Source organism: Melospiza georgiana, chromosome 15 (assembly GCF_028018845.1).
Source record: "Melospiza georgiana isolate bMelGeo1 chromosome 15, bMelGeo1.pri, whole genome shotgun sequence".
NCBI lineage: Eukaryota > Metazoa > Chordata > Aves > Passeriformes > Passerellidae > Melospiza > Melospiza georgiana.
In genome coordinates, this window is record NC_080444.1 from 13,940,969 (window position 1) to 13,965,347 (window position 24,379).

Genomic DNA, 24,379 nt, shown 5'->3' on the forward strand with positions numbered 1-24,379 from the left:
TCAGGCAGGTTGGCACCATGGCTTGGCAGCAGAAACCTGTCACACCACAGCACCTGGGTGAAGAGGAGGAGTCATCTCCTGACATCCTCATCCTGGACACTGGCACCATTGTTGGACTGTTTGAAACACTGAGTATATATTTGAGCTGCTTATGCAAATTATCTCAAAGGGGATTTGGGTGGGGATGGTAATGGAAAGCATTTGGCTGTCGTGTGTGATGCAGCTCTTTGAATTATCCAGCGTGGTGCTGGATATTTTTTTTTTTTTAATAGTAAGACTGATGTAAATTCTGATGACCTGTACTGTGTCTAATTCCAGGTGATCTTTTCATATGGAATTTTTTTAAATAAATATTCTTAGCATGAATAACATTTGGTATTGTCGAGTTTTTGGCATGGTTCGCCTTGAAATTAAATAATTACTTTGTACAGGCTTTTTTGTTGGGATATGGATGTGGTGATGCTCAGGTGTGTTTGATTAGTGGTGTGTTAACTCTGAAGAGAATGAGGAGGTTAAACTCTCCCATTCAGTGTATTATTCAACATTTCTCAACATCTGGTCTCTCTCCACTTCAGCTGTCAGTTGACCCACTTGTTGAGATTTTGCTGAAGTTCCTTGAAGTCATCTCCATATCCAGCTAACCTAAACAGCTTCTCAGCCAGCAAGGCAGTAAGCCAGGTTTGATATTTGTCTTTTCTTATGTCACACCACAAGGTTTAATCATCAGAGTTAGCACAAGTTATTGCCTTGATGGGACTGTTGAATTCCTGTATGGACACATACATAGAAGGCTTTAGGCTGTTTAGCAGTTCTCAAAAAGTTTTCCAATGTTCTAAACATGGACAGATTTGTCTGGCAAAGAGATCAGACTTATTTTAATCTGTATGTGGAGAGAAAGGAAATGTCATGGCTTCTGCCATGTCCCATGGTTTTCTGTGGCACTAAAGATGTCTTAGACTTCTTAACTTTTCCATGTTTTGCTTTTGGATGTGAAAACTCAGCTGAGTTGGTCTATAATTCTGAGTAAAGGTATATCTATTGTCATCTATTTGCTAATTAGTCAGTGACTGCTGTGTGGCAGCCATGGTGAGTTTCTCATACAACTGGTTTACTGATGATTCTGTTTGGAACGCATCTGCCATCATCTGCCTGATGCTAATGAAAGCATAACCTGCATGTGGATACTTTCTTAAAGCACATCTCATTTGCTTCTCTTGTATTCCTTGGGCAGTACTCCTCACTTCTTTTTTAAGATTTCTTTTCAGAAGATTGTATGGATGGAAGGGGAGAGGTGCATGGCGGGAGCCTGGCATGGTCATTTGCAAAAGGGTTTCATGGATAAAAATCTTAGTTTGCAAAGATTTGCAACTGAACTGGTCACACATAGTCTTCCACTCAGGCTTGTTTTCACACATCTTTTGTAAATGCCACTCTTATCCCTAAAGCAAATGTTCTGTGTTGAATTTTCTCATCTTTATTCTGTATTTGTCCAGTAGTGTGTAGCTAATAGCCCAGAGTGTTTCCTGGTTTGTTTTCTCTCTGTTTCCCAGGTGCAGGCTCCTGCAGCCTTGGGTGGTACCTCTCACAAGTTGTGCTGCATCTTCAGTAGCTTGGCTGGCCTGGGGTCCCTTCCAGTGCGGTCACTGGGGTTTGCCTCAGGTGCTGTGGTGGTTCTTCCTTCCTGTCAGGTAAAGATCTCTGGATGGGTGGAGGACGCCTGAGTGCAGCAGAGCATGCTGCAGCTCACAGCCAGGTTTAGGCCTGGGAGGATTTGTTCTTGTGTCAGACCCGTCCCATGGTGTCTCTGTGGCTGCTGCCACAGCCCCTGCAAGCAAGGTGGGCCTGGAGGCTGCTCTGGGTTTCTGACCAGAGCCAGGTGGCACCAGGTCCTTGGGAGAAGGTGCAGTTAGCCCCTGGTGTTGGGGTTTTGCTGTGTGTGGTAACAAGAATGAGAACAGCCCAAGGGGTATTCACACCTGTAAACCTGCTTGGAAATCTGCTGTGGCACTCGCTTCTGATGGAGTGTGGCACGTTGGCAAGTGTTCCTTTGCAGTCAGGTTTACTGAGCAGAATTGCAGTGAAATAACCAAAGTTTGATAATTTTAACAACTCCCTTTAAAGGCTTTATTGTCTGAATTGCTTGTCTGGAGTAGTTGGGCAGTTGTGTGGCAGCAACTCTGAATGACAGTACTGCCTCTTGGCTGTCTTTTTTGAACACTGTCTTTTTTGAATGCTGCTTTGGTCCAGCTGCTTCGTGGCCAGCCTAGATCCTGTTCAGAGGTGTAGGGAATAACGAGGCTATGTCAGTATGAATTAGGAGCTTCACAACAATAATTTTATTATTTATGTTGCATTCTCAATATTTATGGAGAGTTTACTCCCCCCTAGCTAGTGGCTTTGCAGTCAAAGGCCAGCTGTTGACCTGTCATTTTATACTTCTGTGTTCCCAGCTCTCTGCACTCCTTTTTCCAGTGATTGTTGCTTCAACTTTTTCTCTTCCAAGCCATATAACACTGCTGCTTATTTCCCTTATGGCCATGTTTGCAGGGTCTTTAAAGCCTTTCAAAACTAAGCACTTTGCCTGATGGGAGAAAAAGGTTTGTGGAGTTAAAAAAAAAAAAAAAAGGCAAGAAATACACTGTAGGTAATAGATTCCAAAAATGCAAATTTGTTTAAGCAACTTCTTAAAAAGGAGGGAGGGAGGAAGGAATTGAAGATTAAAACCTGTGTTTATATACATGTAGAAGCTGGAGGCAAAGCAATCCATTCATAAATATACAATAGGATTTATGTCATGGTGAGAAGTGCTACATGCATATTCATGTGTAATTTGCAAATCCTTTGGTGATTAAATACTTTACTCCAAACTCAAGAACTAAATAACCTTCTTGTTGAAATGAGACGTCCAAAGGCTCTAATGCTGCTCCAGTGGAGGGGAAAGGCTGGGTGGTGTAATAGATCTGATACTTTAATTTTGACTCTATTAAAAGATTTTTGGTGTGCTTTGGGCATTATTTTATTAGTATAATCAGGAAGTTTCGAACAAAGCATGAAGCAGAGAATTGCAAGGAATATTGTAAAGCCTGTCATGCTAAGAAAAGCAAATAGGCTTAGGAACTTGTTAGGATGTTTTTCTCAACTGATTTTAATGTCAAATACCTTTATCTAAACTTTCATATCCCACAGGTAAGAACAGAGTCAAACTAGTAACAGCTTGAAGGGCAGCTGTCTTAAAGTAGCTTTGTGCAAGTGGAAGTGAATTGCCTTTAAAGAATGTAGCCTCAGTTCTTCACTAGGAGATGGATATGAATGCACTGTTGCCAATGCTTTAGGTTTTCAAAAGTCTTTAAGTGCTGTAGGTGAAGTGCATCCTTTCTAACACCGTGAGCAGGGAATAATGCTGCTGTGGAGTAACTGTTTCCTGCAGCTGGTGTTTCATGGAGCTGGTGAGTGCTCAGTGACAGTGCTGCGTTCCTGGGCAGGGTGTGGTGATGCAACTGGTTTATCCTGCCCGTCAGTCCTCACACTGCATGATACTGGGAAATGGGACAGCAAGTGCCAGGCATCCTGCTGAGAAACAGCTCAGCCTGTGCCTCCAACATCTGTGATAAGGTGGGGTTGGGACTTGCGGTGCGATTCTGTGCCTGCCCTCACCTTCCTGGGGATCTTGTCACAGCTGGGAGTGGCAGCCACCACACAGTGTCCCCTGCACAGCACCAGCTGCTCTGCTCTGCAGCACAGTGGTGGCCCTGTGGCACTGGGCTGCTGTTGGTGTGGGTGTTCATGTATTGCTGTGGGCAGTCACTAATGAACCAGAGCTCTTCTCACTTCCTAAAACTGGACCTGGTCAGTTCCATCTAGGTGAATTCCCTGCATACCCTTTGGGAAGGCTGTGGTTTATTCTTGTATCTGGATCACCTCAAACTGTTTCTTACTGTGCTCTCCTGGTGTTCCTGATGGCTCATTTTGGAATTGCTCCTTTTTGTAGCTTTCTGAACTCTTTATCCTTTGTGCTTAGTTTTGTGTTGGCAAAATATAAAGTACATCGATGCTGGATGGGAGAAGCCAGCAGAGTTCTCGTGTTCTTTCTTCACCACTGAGGTTAGTCCCTCTTTGAAAGTTGTGTTGTCTGATTTAGTTTTCCTGTTCTGTAACAGCTCACCTGTGGGATGCTTTGATTGAGCTGAACAAGAAGACAGAGCAGTGCACTCAACTCGCTAAGGACTAAAAATGCATTTTTCTGGCTGGCACAGGTGTAGCAAATTGCCCTTTTAGTCCTGTTTACTTGTTTTTCTCATTCAGTCACAGGTAGGTTCTGCTCCTTGGGCATCAGAGAAGAGCCCTGGATCCCCTGCTGCTGTCTTGTGCTGTGATCAGGGGGCATGTGGCATAGGCAGAGTCCCTCCCGTGCCTGGGGGCTCTGCTGTACAAAGCTGTGCTTCAGCTGATTTGAAATATTGTTTCCAGGTAACTGTGAAATGCTGCTGCTTTTACAATGCGCACTGAGAATTTGTATCATCTGCCGTGTCAGAGCTGCAGTGTGTCTAAGCTAGTGGCTGGTCACACACGGGTGTGGAGATACAGCACTGAGTCCTTGAAGAATATGAATTGGTGTAGTTCTGTAAGAGGCACAAAATTGAGCTAAACAAACCCAGCTCTCCTTAAGCTGAGTCCTGAGTTGGTGACTTCTTGGCTTTATAGGGTGGGCACTTCACCCATCAGGCAGTTCAAATGCACACAGGGGAATAGCTGGTGTGTGAGGTGTGGTGTTTCTAATTACTGAGACCAGATGTATGAGAAGTATGAGATGTATGGTTTTATGCCAGTATTTTTTATTATATGTTGATGAGGAAAGCTAGAAGAGGTAAAGTTATTAACAAATTCCATGTTTTAAAATAATGCTATACAGGTAGAGGCTGGATGGGAGGTGAATTTGATTTTCCCTCTGGATTGACCTCAGAAGGTTGCAGTGAACCATTTCTTACAGTATTGTAACTACTTGCAATTTTGCTGGTGGGAGCAGTAAAAATCTTTGCCTTAGGGGCTGTTTGTGGCTGTGGGCCTGAGCAGAAGCCCCAGTGGCAGGGCTGGAGCAGGCTGAGGAGCCACTGAGCCATCCTGCTGTGGGAGGTGGCCATTCCTTCAGCCCAGGTGCCCATCTGACTCCTCACTGATTTTGCTGGCATGCAGAAAACTGCTCCCTCTCTTTTTGGGCACAGTTTCAGCTGCTGCAGTGAGCTGGAGCAGCCCAAGGACTGTCTGGCAGCAGTGACAAGTCGAGGTGGGAGTGACCTTCCTGCCAAGCATGGTTCCCCTGGAAGTCACAGATCACTCCTGAGCTGCTGTCAGTGCAGTTGTGCTTGCCTGGCACCACGGGTGGTGAGTGTGGGTTCAGCCAGGCAGCTGTGTCACTTGCAGTTTGTCTTTCAAAGCAGACAGCTTAAATATCAGATTGATGCTTCCTCAGCGCTGCGGGCTGTAATTCCATCTGCTGCGACAAGGTGACACCTGAAAAGGTATGTGCTGCTTCCTGCATGTCCTCCCTGTGCCTTCTGCATGCACAACTGCAGGCACCATTTCACCTGCTTGTTGGCCTTGCTCACCATGTGGTTGTTTGGGAGTCTAGAAAAACACTCAGTATTTTCTCTGAAGTGCTGCTGGAATTTCAGTGTCATATTTTCATTCATCCTGATCACTGCAGTTTCTGCAGTATCACCACCCTTTGTCTTCACTGCTTTGGAGCAGTAGAAGCATCTGTTTATGCCATTGATTTGGCAGTTACTAGAAGGACATTGAACAAAGGACATTATTCAGAGTGTTCAAACACCTCTGCCCGAAGCTCTGTGTTTTTATTAGTTCTGCAGATTCATCACTGATTTTGGAACTTGATAGCAAGTTGGCTCTCTGGATCAGTCTGTAGATCAGATTGAAGTTACTAGACAAGGGCAGCAGGAGTACTTTGTCCATCAGAGAATTTCATCTTGATCTTTGCAGGTGAGCTGAGCTGTGGATAATGATTTATTTAGCTGAGCTGGTGGGAGTAAGTTAATATGCATGTTGTGAATTCTGCATTGATCAGCATTTGGGTAGAAATTAATAAAAAGGGTAACAGTGAAAATGCTGAAAAAAAAATACTGGCATGGGAGTTGCATTTCATTCAAGTGCTGCTGGTGAAGTAGTAGTGAGTTAAGCAGCAAATTTCAAACCTGTGAGCTCTCAGGATGGCTTGCTTAATAGCAGGTGTACAGCACTGTAAGGCACAGTGTCAGATCCATTAAACACAGCTTTGACGTAAGGATGAAAATGAATAGCTGAGATATTTTAGGTAATTGCCTTGAGCAACAGTGATGGTTGTATTGGAGCAGCTTCAGTGAGTTATAAACAAGCTTCAGCTGAGGCCAGATCGAGCAACTGATGATTTGCAGAGTGTCTGGTGTGGTTTGCCTGGAGAGCAGCACACATGGTGTGTGCAGGCTGTGCTCCTGAATTCCTCCTTTTCTGTGCCCACAGAGGAGTGGGTGTTCAGATAACACTTTCACCTCCCCAGCTGCTTTAGTTTTACCTCAAGTGTCTTGCAACAAATACTGGTTTAGACTGAGGGGGACCGACTCATTCAGCTGCTTCTTATCCCTTGGCACATATAAAGGCTGCAAAACCTGATAGTGATGGAGAAAAAGTGTTACTGAGGGATCTTGGCTAGAAATACTACTCTACACTGTCTGGGAAAAAAACCCAAACCCAGCTTTTTCCTTTTTTTTTTATTGGGATGGAAGAAGAGAAAGCACAACTGAGGTAAGCTGGACAGGAATGTCTTTCTAAGTGTCATCTATAAAAAATTTGGGTTATCCATAGAGAAGATTGGCTTTGAGGCAGCTTGTTTTTCAGAACCTTGCTTTCTAAATTCAGGGGAAGGTAGTAGTGACCTGGGGTATTCCAGGCCTCACAAGAAAATCTCAGGAGTGAAATGTCTTGTGCCTTAAAGCACCTGCAGATCCTGCAGCTTGTTTGCTAGGCTACTTTACAAAGAGGGCTTATTTTTGTGAGGAGAGCATAGGTGTAGCTCACCATCTTCCTTTCCTGACTACATCCCCTGAAAACTGAGAGAAAGAAAATACCTTGTTACAGATCAGCAGGAGCTGGGGCTTGATATGGCACAATACAAAAAAAAGTGATTTTCTACTGTGCCAGGTTTGTGTGGCCTCTACTAGATTTTAACAACTTATTTTGACCAACTTGTATTTTCCAAGACAAAGCTGAAACTCTTACAGATTTATGCCTTCTGCTGCTTTCCTCAACTTGCAGGGAAGAAAAACATGTGAAAACGGAGGTGGTTTGGCTTGACTTGTTGCAAAACTCCAAAATAATGTTCTGTGCGTTCTGCACCAAATGCTTAAAATCCTATTTTGGAGTTCACACTAAATAATAGGCAATTAAAAATGGAAAATCCAGTGCCAACTACATCCTTTTGAAAGTATAGCATAAGCTGTAGGTATGTGATTGCTGAGGATAGGGCTGTCCATAGGATGTAGCTGTGCCATATGCATGAAGCCAGCTGGAGTGGTTAGAGCATGTCATGTCAGATATTCAGATATTTGGGAACCTGAATTGAAATCCTCAGCAGAAGAAATTCAAGAATTGCCAGAAAAATAAAATAATCTATGAAAAACATGGCTGTTGCTCTCAGTTTTTAAAAGCCCCTGGATGGTTTGGCCATGTGCAGCACGGTGGGGAGCCCTGGTCTGAGCTGCAGACCTGGGGCTGCTGGGGTGCTCTGAGGAGAGCCCTGTGGAGCAAAACTAGGTACCAGTGAATGAACTGGCGATGGCTGAAGGGAGCAGACATCCCTGGTGTGCTGCAGCATGCTCTGTCTGGCAAACACCTAGCGCAGGGCTCTCCATCTGGCGTGGGCTGGGCCCTGGCGGAGCGGCTGCTGCCATAGGAACCGCGATCCCCTTCTGCCGGGATGAGCCCGGGACAGCCCCGCTCTGCGCTCCATTTCGAGCTCTTTGTCCTCACACGCCATCACCTGCACTGCTGCCGCGTCCTCCCCAACACCCCTCCTAACAGCTTCAGGATATAGCTCCGACACTGTGCTGCAGCCTGCTGCCAGGTGCTCAGAGTGATAAAAGAGAGAATGAGGATTTTAGCCCTCTTTGGGGAAGGGATATGTGCAACCGAGGGTCACAGCAGCCAGCCTGAGCCTGAGCCTCGCAGGGCTCAGCTTTGTATTCAGATGCGCTGGCCTGCGAGCTGCAGACATTCCAGATACTTGTGTTCGTTTTGGCTGTATCCAGGCACGCACTCACAAAGAGCAAGATGCGTGCAGTGAAGTATAAATCCCGTCCTCTAATGACTCAAAGCACTGTTGTGTGCTCATACATGCTTAACAGATTGTATAATTAGCTGGCTTTGTAAGCTGGCAGCATGTATGACTCTCCAGTAGCCCCCTAAAAACGCTGTGTGGTGCAGGGAGTGTATGCAGGTCCTTAAGCTGCTTGTATCCACGCAGCGATGGCTGCTGGGCACAATAGAGGGGCTGCGTGCCCTGTGCCCACAGAAAGGCTTCCCAGGCCCGGTGCCACCACCTCTGCCTGTCCCTGAGCTGCCAGCAGCTCTTTTCCCCTTGTTTGCTGCTGCTGGGCTGGTTTGCTGGCTGCTCTGGGGACAGGGCTGTCCCCAAGGCGGTCCCCAGGCAGTGCCCTTGAAGGCAGGCTCGGCAGATGGTGCGGCCGAACGCCTCTGTGTGCGCAGCCTGCGCTACCGCGGAGCCCGTCGGGTGGATGAGGATCGGCCCAGGCTGGAGACCGGCTTCATTTGCAGTGTTTAATAGAGGAGTGTTGCTCGCTCAGGTGGCGAGGCTCGCTGCAGAGCTCTCCCGGCCCTGGCAGCCCAGGCGCACAGGCGTTGCTGGGCCCGGAGCACGGCGGTGCCGGCTGGGCAGGGCTGGGCTGCCCGGAGGAACGCGACAGGTTGTGCCGGTGTCCGGGAGCAGCACCGGGGCCCAGGGCTGCGTGCTTGGGATTTCATTGGAGCCAGGGAGGAGCCGGCAGCAGGGGAGCGAGCATGACCTTGAAAATCCTTATCGAGATGAAAAGGTGCAGTGAGGGAGCGAATTCCCCGCGCACAGCGCCCGGCCCGCCTGGCAGCGAGCACTGCGGCCTCGGTGCCGGGAGATGCTTTCCCACAGCCCGGCTGTACCCCCGGGGCTCAGCCTGTGTGAATCGAGGGGATCGCTTCTGCATTGACTGTTTCCATGCATTTATAAGTAATAATGAGCCTGAAGGCAGTAGCAAGGCGAGCTGTGGCAGCTGGAGAAGATGGGCCACTTGAGAGGAGCAGGTTTAATTATGATTCCGTGGCAGGTGAAGCTCATCTGTGAGTTTGGTGCTCAGAAATTGTGTGAGCAGCCAGACAGCTCATCCCAACCAGCCAGGGGGGTTGTGGTTCTCCCCATAAAACCCCCACATTTGTGTGCTTCTGTTCCTGACACTCCTCTGTCCCTGGCACACTGTGGGCTGCTGGGTGCCCCTAACCCAGCTGGGGTGCCCTGGTCAGAAGGGTCTTGGGGCTGCTCTGCTCTGTTCCTGAGCACAAACAGTTCCTGCGAGGACTTGGAGAGCTGCTGGTCTGGGAAGAGGAGCACGGAAAAGCTGCATAGTGATGCTTTTTACAGGAGCAACAAACCCTTAGCCTGGCTCAGTTGCTGATGTGCATCCAACACGATTCTCCTTCTCTCCCCTGCAGTAACACATGCCCTTGTACTGTCACATGCTAATTCAGGTTAAATAACTGCATCTCCTAGAAATTGATCCTTTTCTAAGATGCTTTTTGGATGCTTCTAATCCCGAAGCATGTCCCAGGAAAGTGACACTGTACAGATAAAGCAGCCCTTGCTGTGTAAAAAAGTAATCAACACTTGCTTCTATGAATATGTGCTGTGAAATGAAAAATGCTGCATTCCTGAAGAAATCTAAGCATTGTTACAGCTTGAGTGTAGCACTTCTGTTGCTGAGGCTGCACTGCAGCTTGGAAGCAGATACTTAAAATTCATTGGTTTGTGGTGCTTTTTTTTTCTCTTGACAGGGATAGAATAAAACCTGTCTTTCTCCATAGCTATAGGAACATAACCTTGTGGGGTTTTTGTTGGAGGAATTCAGGCATTTACTGATGTCTTGGATAATTCCTTTCTAAATGCTTTAGCTTAGAGCATTTGCATAAAATGTTATCTTACTCAACAAGTTCAGCTTTTTTCAGTTTTAGAGGATCTGGGAATTTGGATGTGTACTAATGACCTTGGGACATTTGTTTTTAGGTCCTATGGAATGGGGTGGCCTCAGCCCAAGGGAGGCTGGAACTCGCCCAAGGGAGGTGGAACTTGCCCTTGCTGATGGGGAAAGTCCCGTTGCTGTAGCACATGAGGACTTGTTTCCCTGTTGCATAGCTGAATTAACCTGCTGAGGAGTGACATGAGTAGCCATGCCACCAGCTCTGGTGCTCCTGTGGAATCAGCACTTGGTTGTGTTGAGTAGCAGAGTTGTCAGGGTTGGTACAGGCTGTGCTGTATCCAGTGGGATTGCAGAGGATGTGCTGCATGTCCAGAGCCTGCTTCTGAACAAAGCACAGGGTGGTGTGAGCACACTTTTTCTGTCAAAGCTTGTGGCCTTGCTGCCCAGCTCCTTCATCGCTCTGAGCTTTGTGCCATGCCTTCAGCTTTTGTTTGCCACAATACTTAAAACAAATCAGGCATCTCTGGCCTTTTTCTTTGGGGTTATCTGGCTGGTAAAGCTGGGATGAAATGCACCCTGTTAGTTGGGATTCATCTCTTCATTTTGCAGTGTGGAGCAGCCAGGGTGGCAGCAGTGACATTGGGTCTCTGCTGTCATACAAGCCAAGTGCTTGTCTGAGGTACATCCCTACTGCATAGGTATGGGAAAAGTGGGAGTACAGAGACAGCAAAAAGACACAAACAATCTGTGGGTTTAACCACCTTCACCAGGGTGTATTGGAAAGAGAAAGATTGTTCCTTTGGAAGGAAGGAGGTTCCCGTGCTCTTGGTCATAAACTAAAGTAAAAGAGTAGCTAAATATTAATAATGAGACTATGTAAGGTGTGTCTCTGGCACATACCTGGAGCATGAGGTGTGAGCAGCAGTGATAAAGTGATATGTATGCTGAGTCTCTGCCTAGTGGAAAGAAATGCTGTCTGTTTTGAACTGAGGAATAACTGAAAAACCAAATCCTCAGCTAGCTTGTGCCATATCTGAGCTGGCAGAAGGACTGTTAAGTGGGCTTTAAACCACCCAAGATAGGTGGGAAAGGGGAATGCAAGAGAGCAAGTGGCATTATAACTTCCATGTTAACACCAGTTTGATCTGTTGGCAAAATATATTCATAGTGGATCATTAAAAATAAGCGATGTTTGTGAGAGTAAATCAATCAAACTCACTTGGTGATGCAAATCTCACTTTTGCTGTCCTCAGATCCATGAGCAGCCTTCAATAGTTGTTGATTTGTATCGACTCCCTTGCAATGTGTGAAGTACTGAGCTATGTTTAGTGCTTTGTACAGTTCTGCCTATAAACACAGTTTGGCATGATTTTTTTTTGTGGCTTAACTACATGGTAAATCAAGGCTTTGTTACTTTGGATGAAAAAGATACTAAACCTATTAATTTTATACTCTTACCTTCTAACTCTACATCTCCTAAAGCTTTACTCTCAGAAGGTTGTTCTGGAAATTCATTCTTACTCTGACATTCCTGTTCATTTTTATACAGTATGGCTTTTCAGGATCTGAGAACACATTGCCTCAACACTTAAAGCAACAGCAGTAGATTGTAAAGTTCATATTGTGAATTCCAAGTGCTGCATTCATGAGCTGAGGGCTGTGCAACCTGTGCTTTGTATGAGAAGTGAGTTGCTTTCAATTCCACAGGCTGTCCTCAGTGCTAACTCACAAGGCTGAGTCTGCTGAAATAGTTTTGGTTTGCCACTCTTGAAGGAATGGCAGGGACTGCAGTCTGCAGGGCTATGCCTATGCTCAGGTGAGTGTTCTGTATCTGGAATTCACAGCTGCTTTGCAAGCAGAAGGATTTTTCTTCTCCTGTGTTCTCCACTGCTCTGACACCATCTCAACCAGGCATCTGCTCTGATCCTTGCAGGCAGCCAGAAATACTCCTGCCCATACCTGGTACTGAAATACTCCTGTCCATTCCTGGTACTGAAATACTCCTGTCTGTACCTGGTACTGAAATACTCCTGTCCATAACTGATACTGAAATACTCCTGTCCATTCCTGGTACTGAAATACTCCTGTCTATACCTGGTACTGAAATACTCCTACCCATACCTGGTACTGAAATACTCCTGTCCATAACTGATACTGAAATACTCCTGTCCGTAACTGATACTGAAATACTCCTGTCCATTCCTGGTACTGAAATACTCCTGTCCATTCCTGGTACTGAAATACTCCTGTCCATACCTGGTACTGAAATACTCCTGTCATTCCTGGTACTGAAATACTCCTGTCCATTCCTGGTACTGAAATACTCCTGTCTATACCTGGTACTGAAATACTCCTACCCATACCTGGTACTGAAATACTCCTGTCCATAACTGATACTGAAATACTCCTGTCCGTAACTGATACTGAAATACTCCTGTCCATTCCTGGTACTGAAATACTCCTGTCCATAACTGATACTGAAATACTCCTGTCCATACCTGATACTGAAATACTCCTGCCCGTACCTGGTACTGCTGAGTTTACAGTGGCATTGAGAGAGCCCTGTGGGTGCTCTGAGGCCCCTTGGGGCCTTGGTAGTTTCCTCTGTGTATCAGGGTTCTGCTCTATGTGGCTGGTGTCAGATCAGAGCCATGCAGTGAGGTTTTCAGACACTGCAGAAGAGCTCAATGCCTGCAGGTGAATTGACTCAGGGCAAGGAGCAGAAGATGCTCTGGTGAGGCCCTGCTGCTTGCCTGGACTGTGTTCTGCAAGGGGTGCAGACCAGAGAGCCTGCCAATGTTGCTGTTGGACATTGGGGCCATCAGATAGCTCTATACCTCAGTCAGAACATTTAAAATGAAAGTAGCAAGCAGGCAGCCCTAGCAAAGCTGCTGTATGGATGAGCAATTAGCCCAGTGCTAGCAGGAGGTGAACCAGGGAGCAGCCTGCCAACTCTGTGCGTCTGAAACAAACTCCTGTGCTTCCCTTGTCCTTCCTAAATAGGGTTTCATACTAGCAATGCTTGTTTTCTACACTGGGGAGATGAGATGAGTCCAGTGAGGCCACCCTGGGGTTGTCTGTCTTCCCACTTCAAATGTCATGTGAGTAAAGGGCACAGGAGCTGACAAGAGGCAGCTGTTGCACCCAGCATTTGCTGTTCACAGATGCTGGGGAGAAATACAGGACCATGCTTTTCTTCTGAAAGAATTCAGGTTTGTAATCACTGTACATGAAGTGTAAATTCAGTGTCTGAAGCCCAGTTGTCCCAAATCTCTTGCCCATCATCATTCCTTCCTGGATGGTCAGCCCAGTGCTCCCTGCACTGCACCTGTTCCTGAATGCTGAGGTAGGGCAGTTATTCCATACTTGCCTCCTTGCTGAGATCTCAAATATTTATCTTTTTCTGACAGTAGCTATTGGTTCCCTGCTCTAGGAGCTGTACTGTGGGGGGAGTTTGTCCTATACACCTCCTTATCTCGAGGCATCTTGCCAATATAAACTGCTGCCACCCACACTAGGCAGCCTTTCAGGGAAGCAGGAATGCAGGCTGTAGGAGCAGAGGCAGAGCCTTCCAGTTCATAATCTCCCAAATATGTCAGAGAACTAGTCTGACTACTCTGGATGCTTGGGAGGCAATTTACCCCATAAATTGAGAGACCAGTCCCCTTATTCAAGAACAGTTGAGCTTCCAAGTGAAGAGAAAGCTGACTTAGTTTTAATCTGCTCAGGCTGTGCTTGCGGCAAGGCTGCTTTTCATCCTAGAAGAACTGAAAGCAAACTTAAAAACCAGTGTCAGCTATTTAAAATTAAAGATGTTTGAATTACTTGCATGGTTAAATTCCAACTCCTGCATGCTTTTAATTCAGTGGTGTTGTACTGTTCTCATCAAGTTGTACCTTACACTTTTATATCTTTTCTGCTTAATTGGTTCAGGAAAGCATGCAGGATATAGAGGCTGGCAGGCAAGTTAATGTTGTGAGAAGCCTCATCTCCCATTTCTTGACTTTTTAACCTTGAACTATCCCAGGAATTTTTGCATTTGAGTGATTAAGAAGGTATGACTGACCTCCTGCTTGCAGAACCGGTTTGTTAATCGCTGGGAATGATCTAAAATCTGCAAGTGGTTTTTGATAGCCTTCTCCTTGCAAATAACTTCGTTGTTCTTTGCTTCCAGAGGTAAATGATCTGCACTGAAGAGCCATACACAGCAAACAGACTGTCAGTGTGTGCAGAGCAGGGCTTGTAAACATGCAGGCCTTTGCAGAAGTGGAAAGAACGAGCAAGCAGCTGACTGTGCTGGTGCTCTGGGCATACTTTTTGTGCCTGGTGGGGTCATAAACAATGTATTATATAGATTAATGCTTCTGTGAATCTGTTTGACTAATAAAAATGTATAAATGCATTTGTGTTCAGAATACCTGAAATACAGCCTGGTGCCTGACTTTCAGGTGTCTTTGGTGTCTCCTGATCTCTTTTGTGGAGAATCTACTTAGGCATTACGTGACTATTTTCTGTATAAAAGAATTTAAGTGTTACCTGGACATGTGAAAGCACTAAAGGGTCTAATTGCAAATTACACAGAACTCAAGATCACCTTAACGAGGTACAGAGGTTACCCTCATGGCCTGGCCAGAAAACATCACTGAGTTCTTGAGTGTCACTAAAAATGTATAAAATTAGGATAGCTTGGAAAATAAGCTCTGAGGATAGATGTTGGATTTGCTTATCCTAGAGGTGGCCCAGTGCATGAAGCATCAGGGGCCAGGAGGAAATACAAGGGGAAGGAGGTCTCCAGGAGGCTGAGAAGATGCTCAATAACCACGGCAATGAAAGAACCACTTCTGAAAAGCAAACAGCTCTGCAGTTTGACTTGCTTGAGGAGATGTGTGGTTTATTTCAAGCCATTTCTCTTGGTAATATTTATGTTGTAGTTTAAGCAAATTTGTTTGGTTTACACTAACAGCTTCAAATATGAGTTTTTTTTTTTTCTCAGAGACCCCATTTTACTGTAAGAGTGTAATTCTGTTCCCAGTTAAGACCAGGACCACACACTGGCAGTCACTTAAATGACATATGCTTGAGGTAACCAGAAGTTTAAGGTGACTGGGCCTTTGTGTACATTTTGGCATAATGTCTCCCTTCCAAACTTTGAAATGTTGCGTTTGATCTCTCATAACTAAACTCTCCTTGGAGTGTAGTTAAGAAGCTTCTGAAATCTTAAAAGTTATCACTTTTTAAAAGCTTCTCCTCGTTACCTGGCAAGCACATTGTTGTTCATGGTCTTCCTCTGCTAATGGTGATCCTTAATTGGGCCTTTCTGCTCCTCTGGGTGTAGAGATCTCCTCCTCCAGCTCCAGTTGGTGAGGTTTTGGTGCCACTGAGGTGTCACTTGGCCTGGAGCTCCCTGCTGTGTCCCTGCTGTGTCCTTGCTGTGTCCCTGCTGAGGATGCTGTTGGGGATGAGCTGTTCCCATTGCCTGTTTCCTAAATTCTGTTGGAGGGGAATCCAAGGGACCATTTCATGGTGCACAGGTGTGTGGAGATGGGGTGAGAAAAGCTTTGCCAGCAAGATCATAAAACATTCAGTGCCACACCTGCAGCCTCCAAAGGCAATCCTCCCTACAGTGAGAAGATGCTCCCAGGGAAAATAGTTACTATAGTGACGAATGGCCCTGGTGTGTTTGAGGGCTGGATCACCAAGTTGAGTAATAAATGTGTAGGTGTCTATTTTTAAAAGCTTTTGTGAGGAGGAGATTGCAGACAAATTTTCTAGGACTACAGCAAAGTGATAGGTTTTTCTGTGCTGAGGTTTAAAAATAATCATCGTCTGTCTTGAGAATGAGATGACCTCATTAAAAACAAAGAAGCTTGTATGTCATCCTGTGGAGCCTCCTGGCAGTGATTCTTGCAGCAGCCTTCTGAGTTCCAGCCACAGCTCTGCTGGAAGTTTGAGTTCCTCAAAACTCTGTGTGCACAGCAAGCCCAGTGTCACAGCTGGAACTGAGGTGCCTTTAGCTCATCCTGGTCTGTGTAGCACATAATGAGCAGCAGGTTTTATTCAAACCAGAAATGAGGATATGCTGTGTAAAAAATAAATAACTAAACAGAAGCCATTGAAAGTAAAACCTGACTGCAAAGCTTCTCCTGTAAAATGCTGGGTTGAAAAGCTGTTTGGTTTTGTAAGAGAAATGGTATGAGTGGAAGTATCTGCCACAACTCATCATTGTGTCCTCTGGCTTGGCTTCTTGCCCAAGGGCTTGTCTGCCTCGCACCTGCTGTGTACCTGCAGGAGGGAAGGGGAGAGCTCAGCAGGGCTGGCAGGGTGTTTGCCAGGGGCTGGTGGCTCAGGCTGTGGCTGTAAGAGGAGCTGACAGGAGGATCCTGAGTGGTCCAGGTGCTGCCTCTGTTGGTGCTGCTGTGGGTGAGCAAAGTGCAGGAAATCCCCTGGGCTGTCCTCTCGCCGTGGAGTCATGAAGGATTTCATCCCAGACCATGTGATCTGTGCTGAACTGATTACAGTAAGGCTCTCCTGTTTAAATGGCTTTACTTTGTTAGGGGCTCTGAGGAGCCCTGCAAACACAGGGATTAAGTGGGTTTATGCATGCTGTGGAAGCCTGGCCCTGGCTGTTGGTTTATAAACCTCCCTTCTCACTGACCCAAGCTCAGTGTTTGCTAAGTGCACATCCACCCGTGTGCACTTCCATCCTCGTGGCTCTGAGCCTCACCAGGAGCTGCCCAATTGGTACCAAAATGCAGTAATTACAGAAATAACATTTCCTGGTTTAGGCAATTCAGAATTGATTTCTGTTACCACTGCAGTATTAACTGCAGATTTGTAAGTGGCACAGGTCACCCATCTCCAGCTCCTGCTAGGAATCCCTGTACAGCCATGTTTAACAAACCTTCTGTCAATCAAAAACTGGTTATACAGGGATTATTTGCCTTCAGTTTCCCATGTAATGAGGTTTTTGATTGACAACAGTGGAGTTCAAGAATATAGAAAGGCTTTCTGAATCTAAGATGAGCAAGTTTTCATTTAATACTGTTTGCACATGATAACATTGGCTTCCAGTTTTATCTGTGATAGCAAATGAAGGTGATCAAAAATCAGAAATATAGAAACCCTTCTCATTTTAAAGTAATGTGACTTAGAACACAGAGGTAGGAAGCTAACTTTCTGTTTTGTGCTGTGGGAGTGGGATTTGGACATCATTTGCTGTACAAATAGTTGAGCTACTGTGGGCAAACATTTTGCAAAGATGGAAGTGTCTCAGGATGTTCAGCATGGCTGGTGGGAGCAGTGGCTTTACCCTCTGCCTAAAGACTGTCAGATGCTCCTCAGATTAGGAAGTTGGGTGATGCTGTTCTTGTAGCTCTGTTACCAGGATTAGTTTCTGAACAGCCACCTTGACCTGCTGTGTGTGGTGGTTGCTGTGGGTATCTGTTTTCCAGGTGTCCTAATGAGGAATTGCACTTCTTCAAGTAAATTTATATTTCTTGAATGAAATGAAATATAAAAATTGCATACTGGAAGATGAGAAAATATCATGTAAATGGATAAATGTAGGTTGATATGTTATTTTCAAAATACTAATTATTCCTAATAATGACCCCAATTGAAACATACCTATGGGGGAATGGCAGTCACAGGTGTGATGAATGTGAGATTTGGGTGAGTTCCAGTGAGGTGAGTGTATGGCTTACTTTTGGGTGAGCTAGAAGGCCAGAGTTAGGCTATGATTTACAAATATCTTCTCCAGCTCAGGCTAGTTTCTCTTGTAGAGCTCCTGTGCCAAGCTCAGCTTCCAGCTGCGAAGCAGATTAAGCCCTTGAGGAATAGTTCAGACCTAGCTGATGTCTGATGGGTGTCAGAGCCAAGGGAGCATGGCTGGGAGATGCAAACAAACTGCCCTCAGTCTCCTCTTCTGCAGGCTGAGCAAACCAAGTGCCCTCAGCCCCTCCTCAAGCAGCTTCCCCTCCAGACCCTTCACCATCCTCTGGATGCTCTCTGATGGTTTAATGTCTTTGTTTATGTTGTGGTGCCCACAACCACCCCCAAGGATGGAGGTGGGGCTGCAAGGCACAGGCAGTCCCAGGTGTTTTCTGCAGTGCACCACTTGGTTATAACACTCTAAACACTGCTGTGAATGGGTGGCATGATTGCTGCTCTGCCCCTTCTGCAGGGTGCTTTGTAAGAAGATGTGCAATTCCACCCTGTGTCTGCAGTCCCTGGCACTGCACCCCAGCTCCATCCGGCCCTGCAGTGATTAAACCTGGAGCCATGCATCTCCCAAGTCCCAGCTGCACTGCTCAACAGCTTTGGTGCGGGACCCACGCAAGAATCCCTCAACACAGAGCAGTAAATAAACCCATACTTGAAGTACATTGGGTGAGGGTGTGCTGCAGGCATAAAACACATGTCAGTAAATTAATTTGTGTTGCACACTGAGTAGAGTTTCTTGCAGAATTCTGCTCAAGAATTCCATCTAACATTAATATTAAACCCCGTCTTGGTAAAAACCAAAAACCAGTGTGGAGCTGCACTATCAGCCCTGGGTCTCTGGAATACTTTCATCAGGGAATGGCACTGTAGTGCCAACTTTGGTGCTCCAAAGTGTAACACCAAACTTTTAAAGCTTCTGTTCAGCTTTTGTCCAGTCTTATTTTGTTAGGAGCAGCTGAATTCCCTATAAAAGTGCTCAGAAACTGTCAGACTCAATAGGAAGCCAGGACCAAGCAACTGAAGGATGCTTATTCCTATTTTCCATATGAAATGCAGTGCATGAACTACATCCAGCCAGTTCTTTCGGTTAGAGTTTTGGAAAAAGGAAGAAAAAAACAAGGCAGGATCAGTCTGCTATAGCAATGACACAAGCCAACTGGAGACTTGCCAGTTACTAGGGCTCAGAAACAGACAATTATTTCACTTTTTGAGACTGATATTTCCAACATATCTCACAAGGAGCACCCATCACCAAGCATAGACTAATGCCCTCCTTCCTGGCTGCCCAAAGCTTCCAACTATCCCATTTGTACAGAGGAGAAATCTGTCATTCAGGAAGCAAACAGAATAATTATTAGTTTTATAACTAAGAGCGTAATTCCACTTGTTATAGACAAAATAGCTGTTTCCCCAAGTAACTGCAGCTTCATAACCATATTACTTACTTTTCTAACCTCCTTTCCCTAGCTGTTATGGGAAAAGCTGTTACAAATCAAAGTAGCAGTGGCACAATTAGATGAAAGACATGTAATATGTTGCGTAGCAAGCCTCTGAATACAGCATAAAAATAAAATAGAGATTATTTCCTTGTTATAAGATATGATTTTAGGGGTTGTTATGAAGACTAAAATAAACCAATTTTCCAGAAGAGATCCAAAAATGCAGTGTTTCCCCAAGCATACTCACAATGATGGATTAAAGAGTAAAAGGAGAAGCTTCTTTCTCCCAGCAGGACATGATTTAGTTAGTGCATTACTGCTGCATAAAACAGGACTGTTCCTCTGCATGTGGGAAGTTAAAGCTAGGACACATCTGCAGGACTATTCCTTTGAAACCTCTCCTTTTCAATTTACAAAGCTTCCTAGCTGCCTTGAAAAACATCTCATCAGCTCAGGCAAACCACATTAGCACACAATAGGTTCTCCCTGTAGCTGGACTCAAAGCAGCAATGCACAGAAATGTACCCCTGTCACCACCTGCCTGTAACTAAGGAAGGGCACCTGCAAAGTGGTTTGTGCATTCCTTACCCTCCTTCCTAAGGGAAACCTTCAGATGCATTCACTCAGTTTTCACACAAAAGCAATGCACCCAAAAGTTCAGAAAATCCTGAATCTATGACTTCTGATCTTCAGCCACAAAGAGAGAACCAAGGGGCAAAATTAAGATCTGTATATATAACACTTTTTATGAAACCCAGACTGGCCTAGTTAAAAGAGATGACACTGTCCTGCAGACCTCATTGGTGTCTGCAGCTTCCCCGTGAGGGGAAGCAGAGGGGCAGGCACCATCTGACCCATGAGCATGACAGGACTTGAGGAAACACCTGAGGCTGAGCCCGGAGGTTTAGGTTGAAGAGAGGAGGAAGTTTTTCCAGCCAGAGGATGGTGGGACACTGCCCAGGCTCCCCAGGGAGTGGTTATGGCCCCAGGGCTGCCAGAGCTCCCTGCAGGAGTGTTTGGACAATGCACAGGGTGGGATTCTTGGGGTGGCTGTGCAGGGCCAGGGCATGGACTGGATGATCCCTGTGGGTCCCTTCCAGCTCAGTATATGCCATGGTTCTGTGATCCCAGCATGACTGTGCCCCTCTCAGGGACAGGAGCAGCTCCATCTAGTTCAGCATTTAGCTCTGTGCCCTCCCTCTGCCCTACCTGTGCAGCCTCCACGTGAACCACCATGGTTAAATAAAAGCAGATGCCATTTTCAGAGAGGGGGAAGGTGTTAACCCTGGAGTTTAACTTAACATTGCCAACACGTTTGCTACAGCACTTTCATCTCTGTTATCTCCAGAGAGTGGCTTGTATCTGACCTTGCTCTGCATTTTTACCCTTGTGCATCTTTGATTTGATCAACTCAGAGCAGCACATATTGGGTACTCAGGCTGAGGAAACAGCTTGATCCACAGGGAAGAGCATGGGATAAGGGATAGCAATCACAAGCATTGAGATTCTATTTTATTTTCAGGTAATCTCTGTTTTCTATACAAACACACATTTGGTACACAGTCTAGATTAAGAGCTGTAAAAATAAACCCTGCAGTGAAACTTTATTGAGAAAGTTTCACAGTTCCATATTGTGAAGCTCTGAGTTCTTTTGCACAGCAGAGCTTTAAATTAAATTGAAATTTTCTGAGAGAATAGTGATTGAAACTCTGCTTTATATGGCATAGGCAATGCTTTGAAAGGGAAATGCAACAGCAGGTAAATTAGAGGTGTTAGTGGCTTACATGACTTTTACAAAAATGTTCCCACCCCATTTTTACTGCATACCAGACTTATAGGTCATATTTAGGGGAATTACATTAGTTGTTAAATGTTGATTTTATGTTGAAGGCTTATATATAAGTTGAAGGCGATATCTTCTGGCTGAAGGCTTTTTTCCCTGAAATTCCTCTTAACAATGAGTGACTGTAAGATGTTAATATGGGAGTACCAGCTGGTTCTCAGTGCCTCCAGATGACATCTGCTCAGAACTCAGTAAAACTTGTCTGTCAGCCCTCCTTAATTACCTTTGGGTAGGGAAGACTTGCTGGAAATCAAGTGTTGGTAATGGGTGCTCCTTGTGAGATATGCTGAAAATATCAGTCTCAAAAGTGAAATAATTGTCTGTAGTTATCTGTCCAGTGTCTTGCAGAGGTGCTCTGTGTCCCCCTTTGTGCTGTTTGCGTGTGGCAGAGTTGGGTGCAGCTCTGCAGGTGCTTGCTCACCCCTTTGCTCTCAGAGTGCGCCTGCCTGGAGGGACAGTGGTGTTGTACAGTGTGTCCTGTGCTCTCTGCCACAAGGGCTTCTCTGGGAGGGCACACTCAGCCTCCATCCATCCATCCATCCATCCATCCATCCATCATCCATCCATCCATCCATCCATCCATCCATCATCCATCCATCCATCCACCCATCCATCCATCCATCCATCCATCCATCCATCATCCATCCATCCATCCATCCATCCCTGCATCCATCATCCATCCACCCATCCACCCACCCATCCATCCATCCATCCATCCATCCATCCATCCATCCATCATCCATCCACCCCTGCATCCATCCATCCACCCATCCATCCATCCATCCATCCATCCATCCATCATCCATCCATCCATCCATCCATCCATCCCTGCATCCATCATCCATCCACCCATCCACCCATCCATCCATCCATCCATCCATCCATCCATCCATCCATCCACCCATCCATCCATCCATCCATCCATCCATCCATCCATCCATCATCCATCCATCCATCCATCCACCCATCCACCCATCTACCCATCCACCCATCCACCCATCCACCCATCCACCCATCCACCCACCCATCCATCCATCCACCCATCCATCCATCCACCCATCCACCCATCCATCCATCCATCCATCCATCCATCCATCCATCCATCCATCCATCCATCCATCCATCCACCCACCCGTCCATCCATCCATCCATCCATCCATCCATCCATCCATCCATCCATCCATCCATCCATCCATCCACCCATCCACCCACCCATCCATCCATCCATCCATCCATCCATCCATCCATCCATCCATCCATCCATCATCCATCCATCCATCCATCCATCCATCCATCCATCCATCCATCCATCCATCATCCATCCATCATCCATCCACCCATCCATCCATCCATCCATCCATCCATCCATCCATCCATCCATCATCCATCCATCCATCCATCCATCATCCATCCATCCATCCACCCATCCATCCATCCATCCATCATCCATCCACCCATCCATCCATCCATCCATCCATCCATCCACCCATCCATCCATCCATCCATCCATCCATCCATCCATCCATCCATCCATCCGCCACGCAGAGCACTGGGCCTGTGTGATAGATCTCTGGGCCTCTGGCCCATTGTGCTTTTGGAAGCTGGGGGTGTGAGGCACCTGCAGGATTAATTCCTCCTGCCTTGTGCCTCCCTGCAGTGCTCTTTGGTTTGCAGTTTTGTTGGTGCAAGCTGAACCTCATTAACTCCGAGTGAAAAGGAGGAAAGGGACGAGGTTTTGGTGATTAAAATCTGTGTGGCCACTCAAGGAGTGGGTACTCTCAGCTTTGTGTTTAGCCACACAGGCCTTCAGAGTGTTGCTGGCTGTGCTCTGTAATAGAAAAACTCCTCAGAGCGGTGCTGTGGAAATACTTCCTTGTTCAGACGGAGTGAGTTACACGTTTTCTGATACTGAGAAACTAATCTTGTTTGTCATTAATGAAACAGAGCATATTGCAATGCAAATGAGAGAAGTTGCATGACAAGTGGTCCCACAGTCCTCAGCACTTGCTATTGATTGTTCAGCCTTTCTTATTCATGCTATGCAAATTGCATTTCTCATCGTGCTCCTTCTTGTCTACATATTTTTGGTACAGGACTTGCCTGCAAACAGTCTTGTTCTTTCACTGGAGAGCAGGAATTGTTTCTGGCAAAGTTCTTAATGTTCCTTTGTCGAGCAAGTACTGGCTGAGCTGGGCAAGGCTCTGGAGCTCTGTCAGAATGAATTCATCTTGCTCTAACTTCAGATGGAGAAAAGGAGGAGTTGGTGGTGTATTATTTTTATAAGAGCAAAGGCTTTAAAATGGTTTTCAGTTCTCTGTGGTTTTGATATTGAAGCCCTTGTGGCATTTGTTTTCTGGTCAGTTGTTTGGAGCAGCCATGTGGGAGTGTTCTTTTATTCATGCCAAATATTATTTTGCTTTTCAGGTACACTAAACCACTGACCTTTGCTGACTGCATCAGTGATGAGCTGCCCTTAGGATGGGAAGAAGCTTATGACCCTCAGGTTGGAGTCTATTACATAGACCACAACACCAGTAAGTGACATGCTACTGTGTTTTTGCAGAGTGATTTGTGCCTCTATTAAAGTTTACTGAACACAAAACCACAGAGTTGCTAACAGCATGTTTCAGAGTCAATGAGATCTGCAGCTCATGAAATCAAATCCTGTCCTTCTCCATCATACAAAGTATTTCCCTTTTTAAGCAGGAATTTGACACCTTTTGGGTTGCAATCTTCAAACTGGCAGCCGCGTTCAAGCCACTGTGGACACACCTCTGTCAGATTTGGTTCTGCTTACGAGTCCAGCTGGGTAGCAGTGATCTGGAGTTTGTTCTACACCTGGAATTTGTCCCTGTGGCAAGACCATCAGAAACAGGGCAAAGGTCTTGCGTGGATTCCCCTGGCAGGGGTGAACTGAATGAGCTCCCTTGGCAGCAGGAGCTCACACTGCCTTTGCTGGAGGCAAAACCCTCAAGTAAGCTTGGGATGAGCTGTTCAGGGCCTTTATCCTGTGCCCTCAAACTAAGCCACTGCTTACACCCTTTGCTAGATTGCTTGATAAACCAAGAGTTAATTTTGTAAGCTCATTTGAATTATAAGAAAATACAGCATTTGTTGTATCATTGCAGACATTATAGAATAACTGTAAT

The 24,379-nt window shown here is 45.9% G+C and overlaps 1 protein-coding gene across 1 annotated transcript in view; it reads left to right on the forward strand.

The window, feature by feature from the left end:
* WWC1 (WW and C2 domain containing 1) overlaps positions 1-24,379 on the forward strand; it is a 67,583-nt gene that overhangs the window by 7,855 nt on the left and 35,349 nt on the right. The window contains exon 2 of the mRNA XM_058034564.1: positions 23,655-23,764. Coding sequence (XP_057890547.1) covers positions 23,655-23,764 — 110 coding nt within the window. The remainder of the gene's footprint in view (positions 1-23,654; positions 23,765-24,379) is intronic.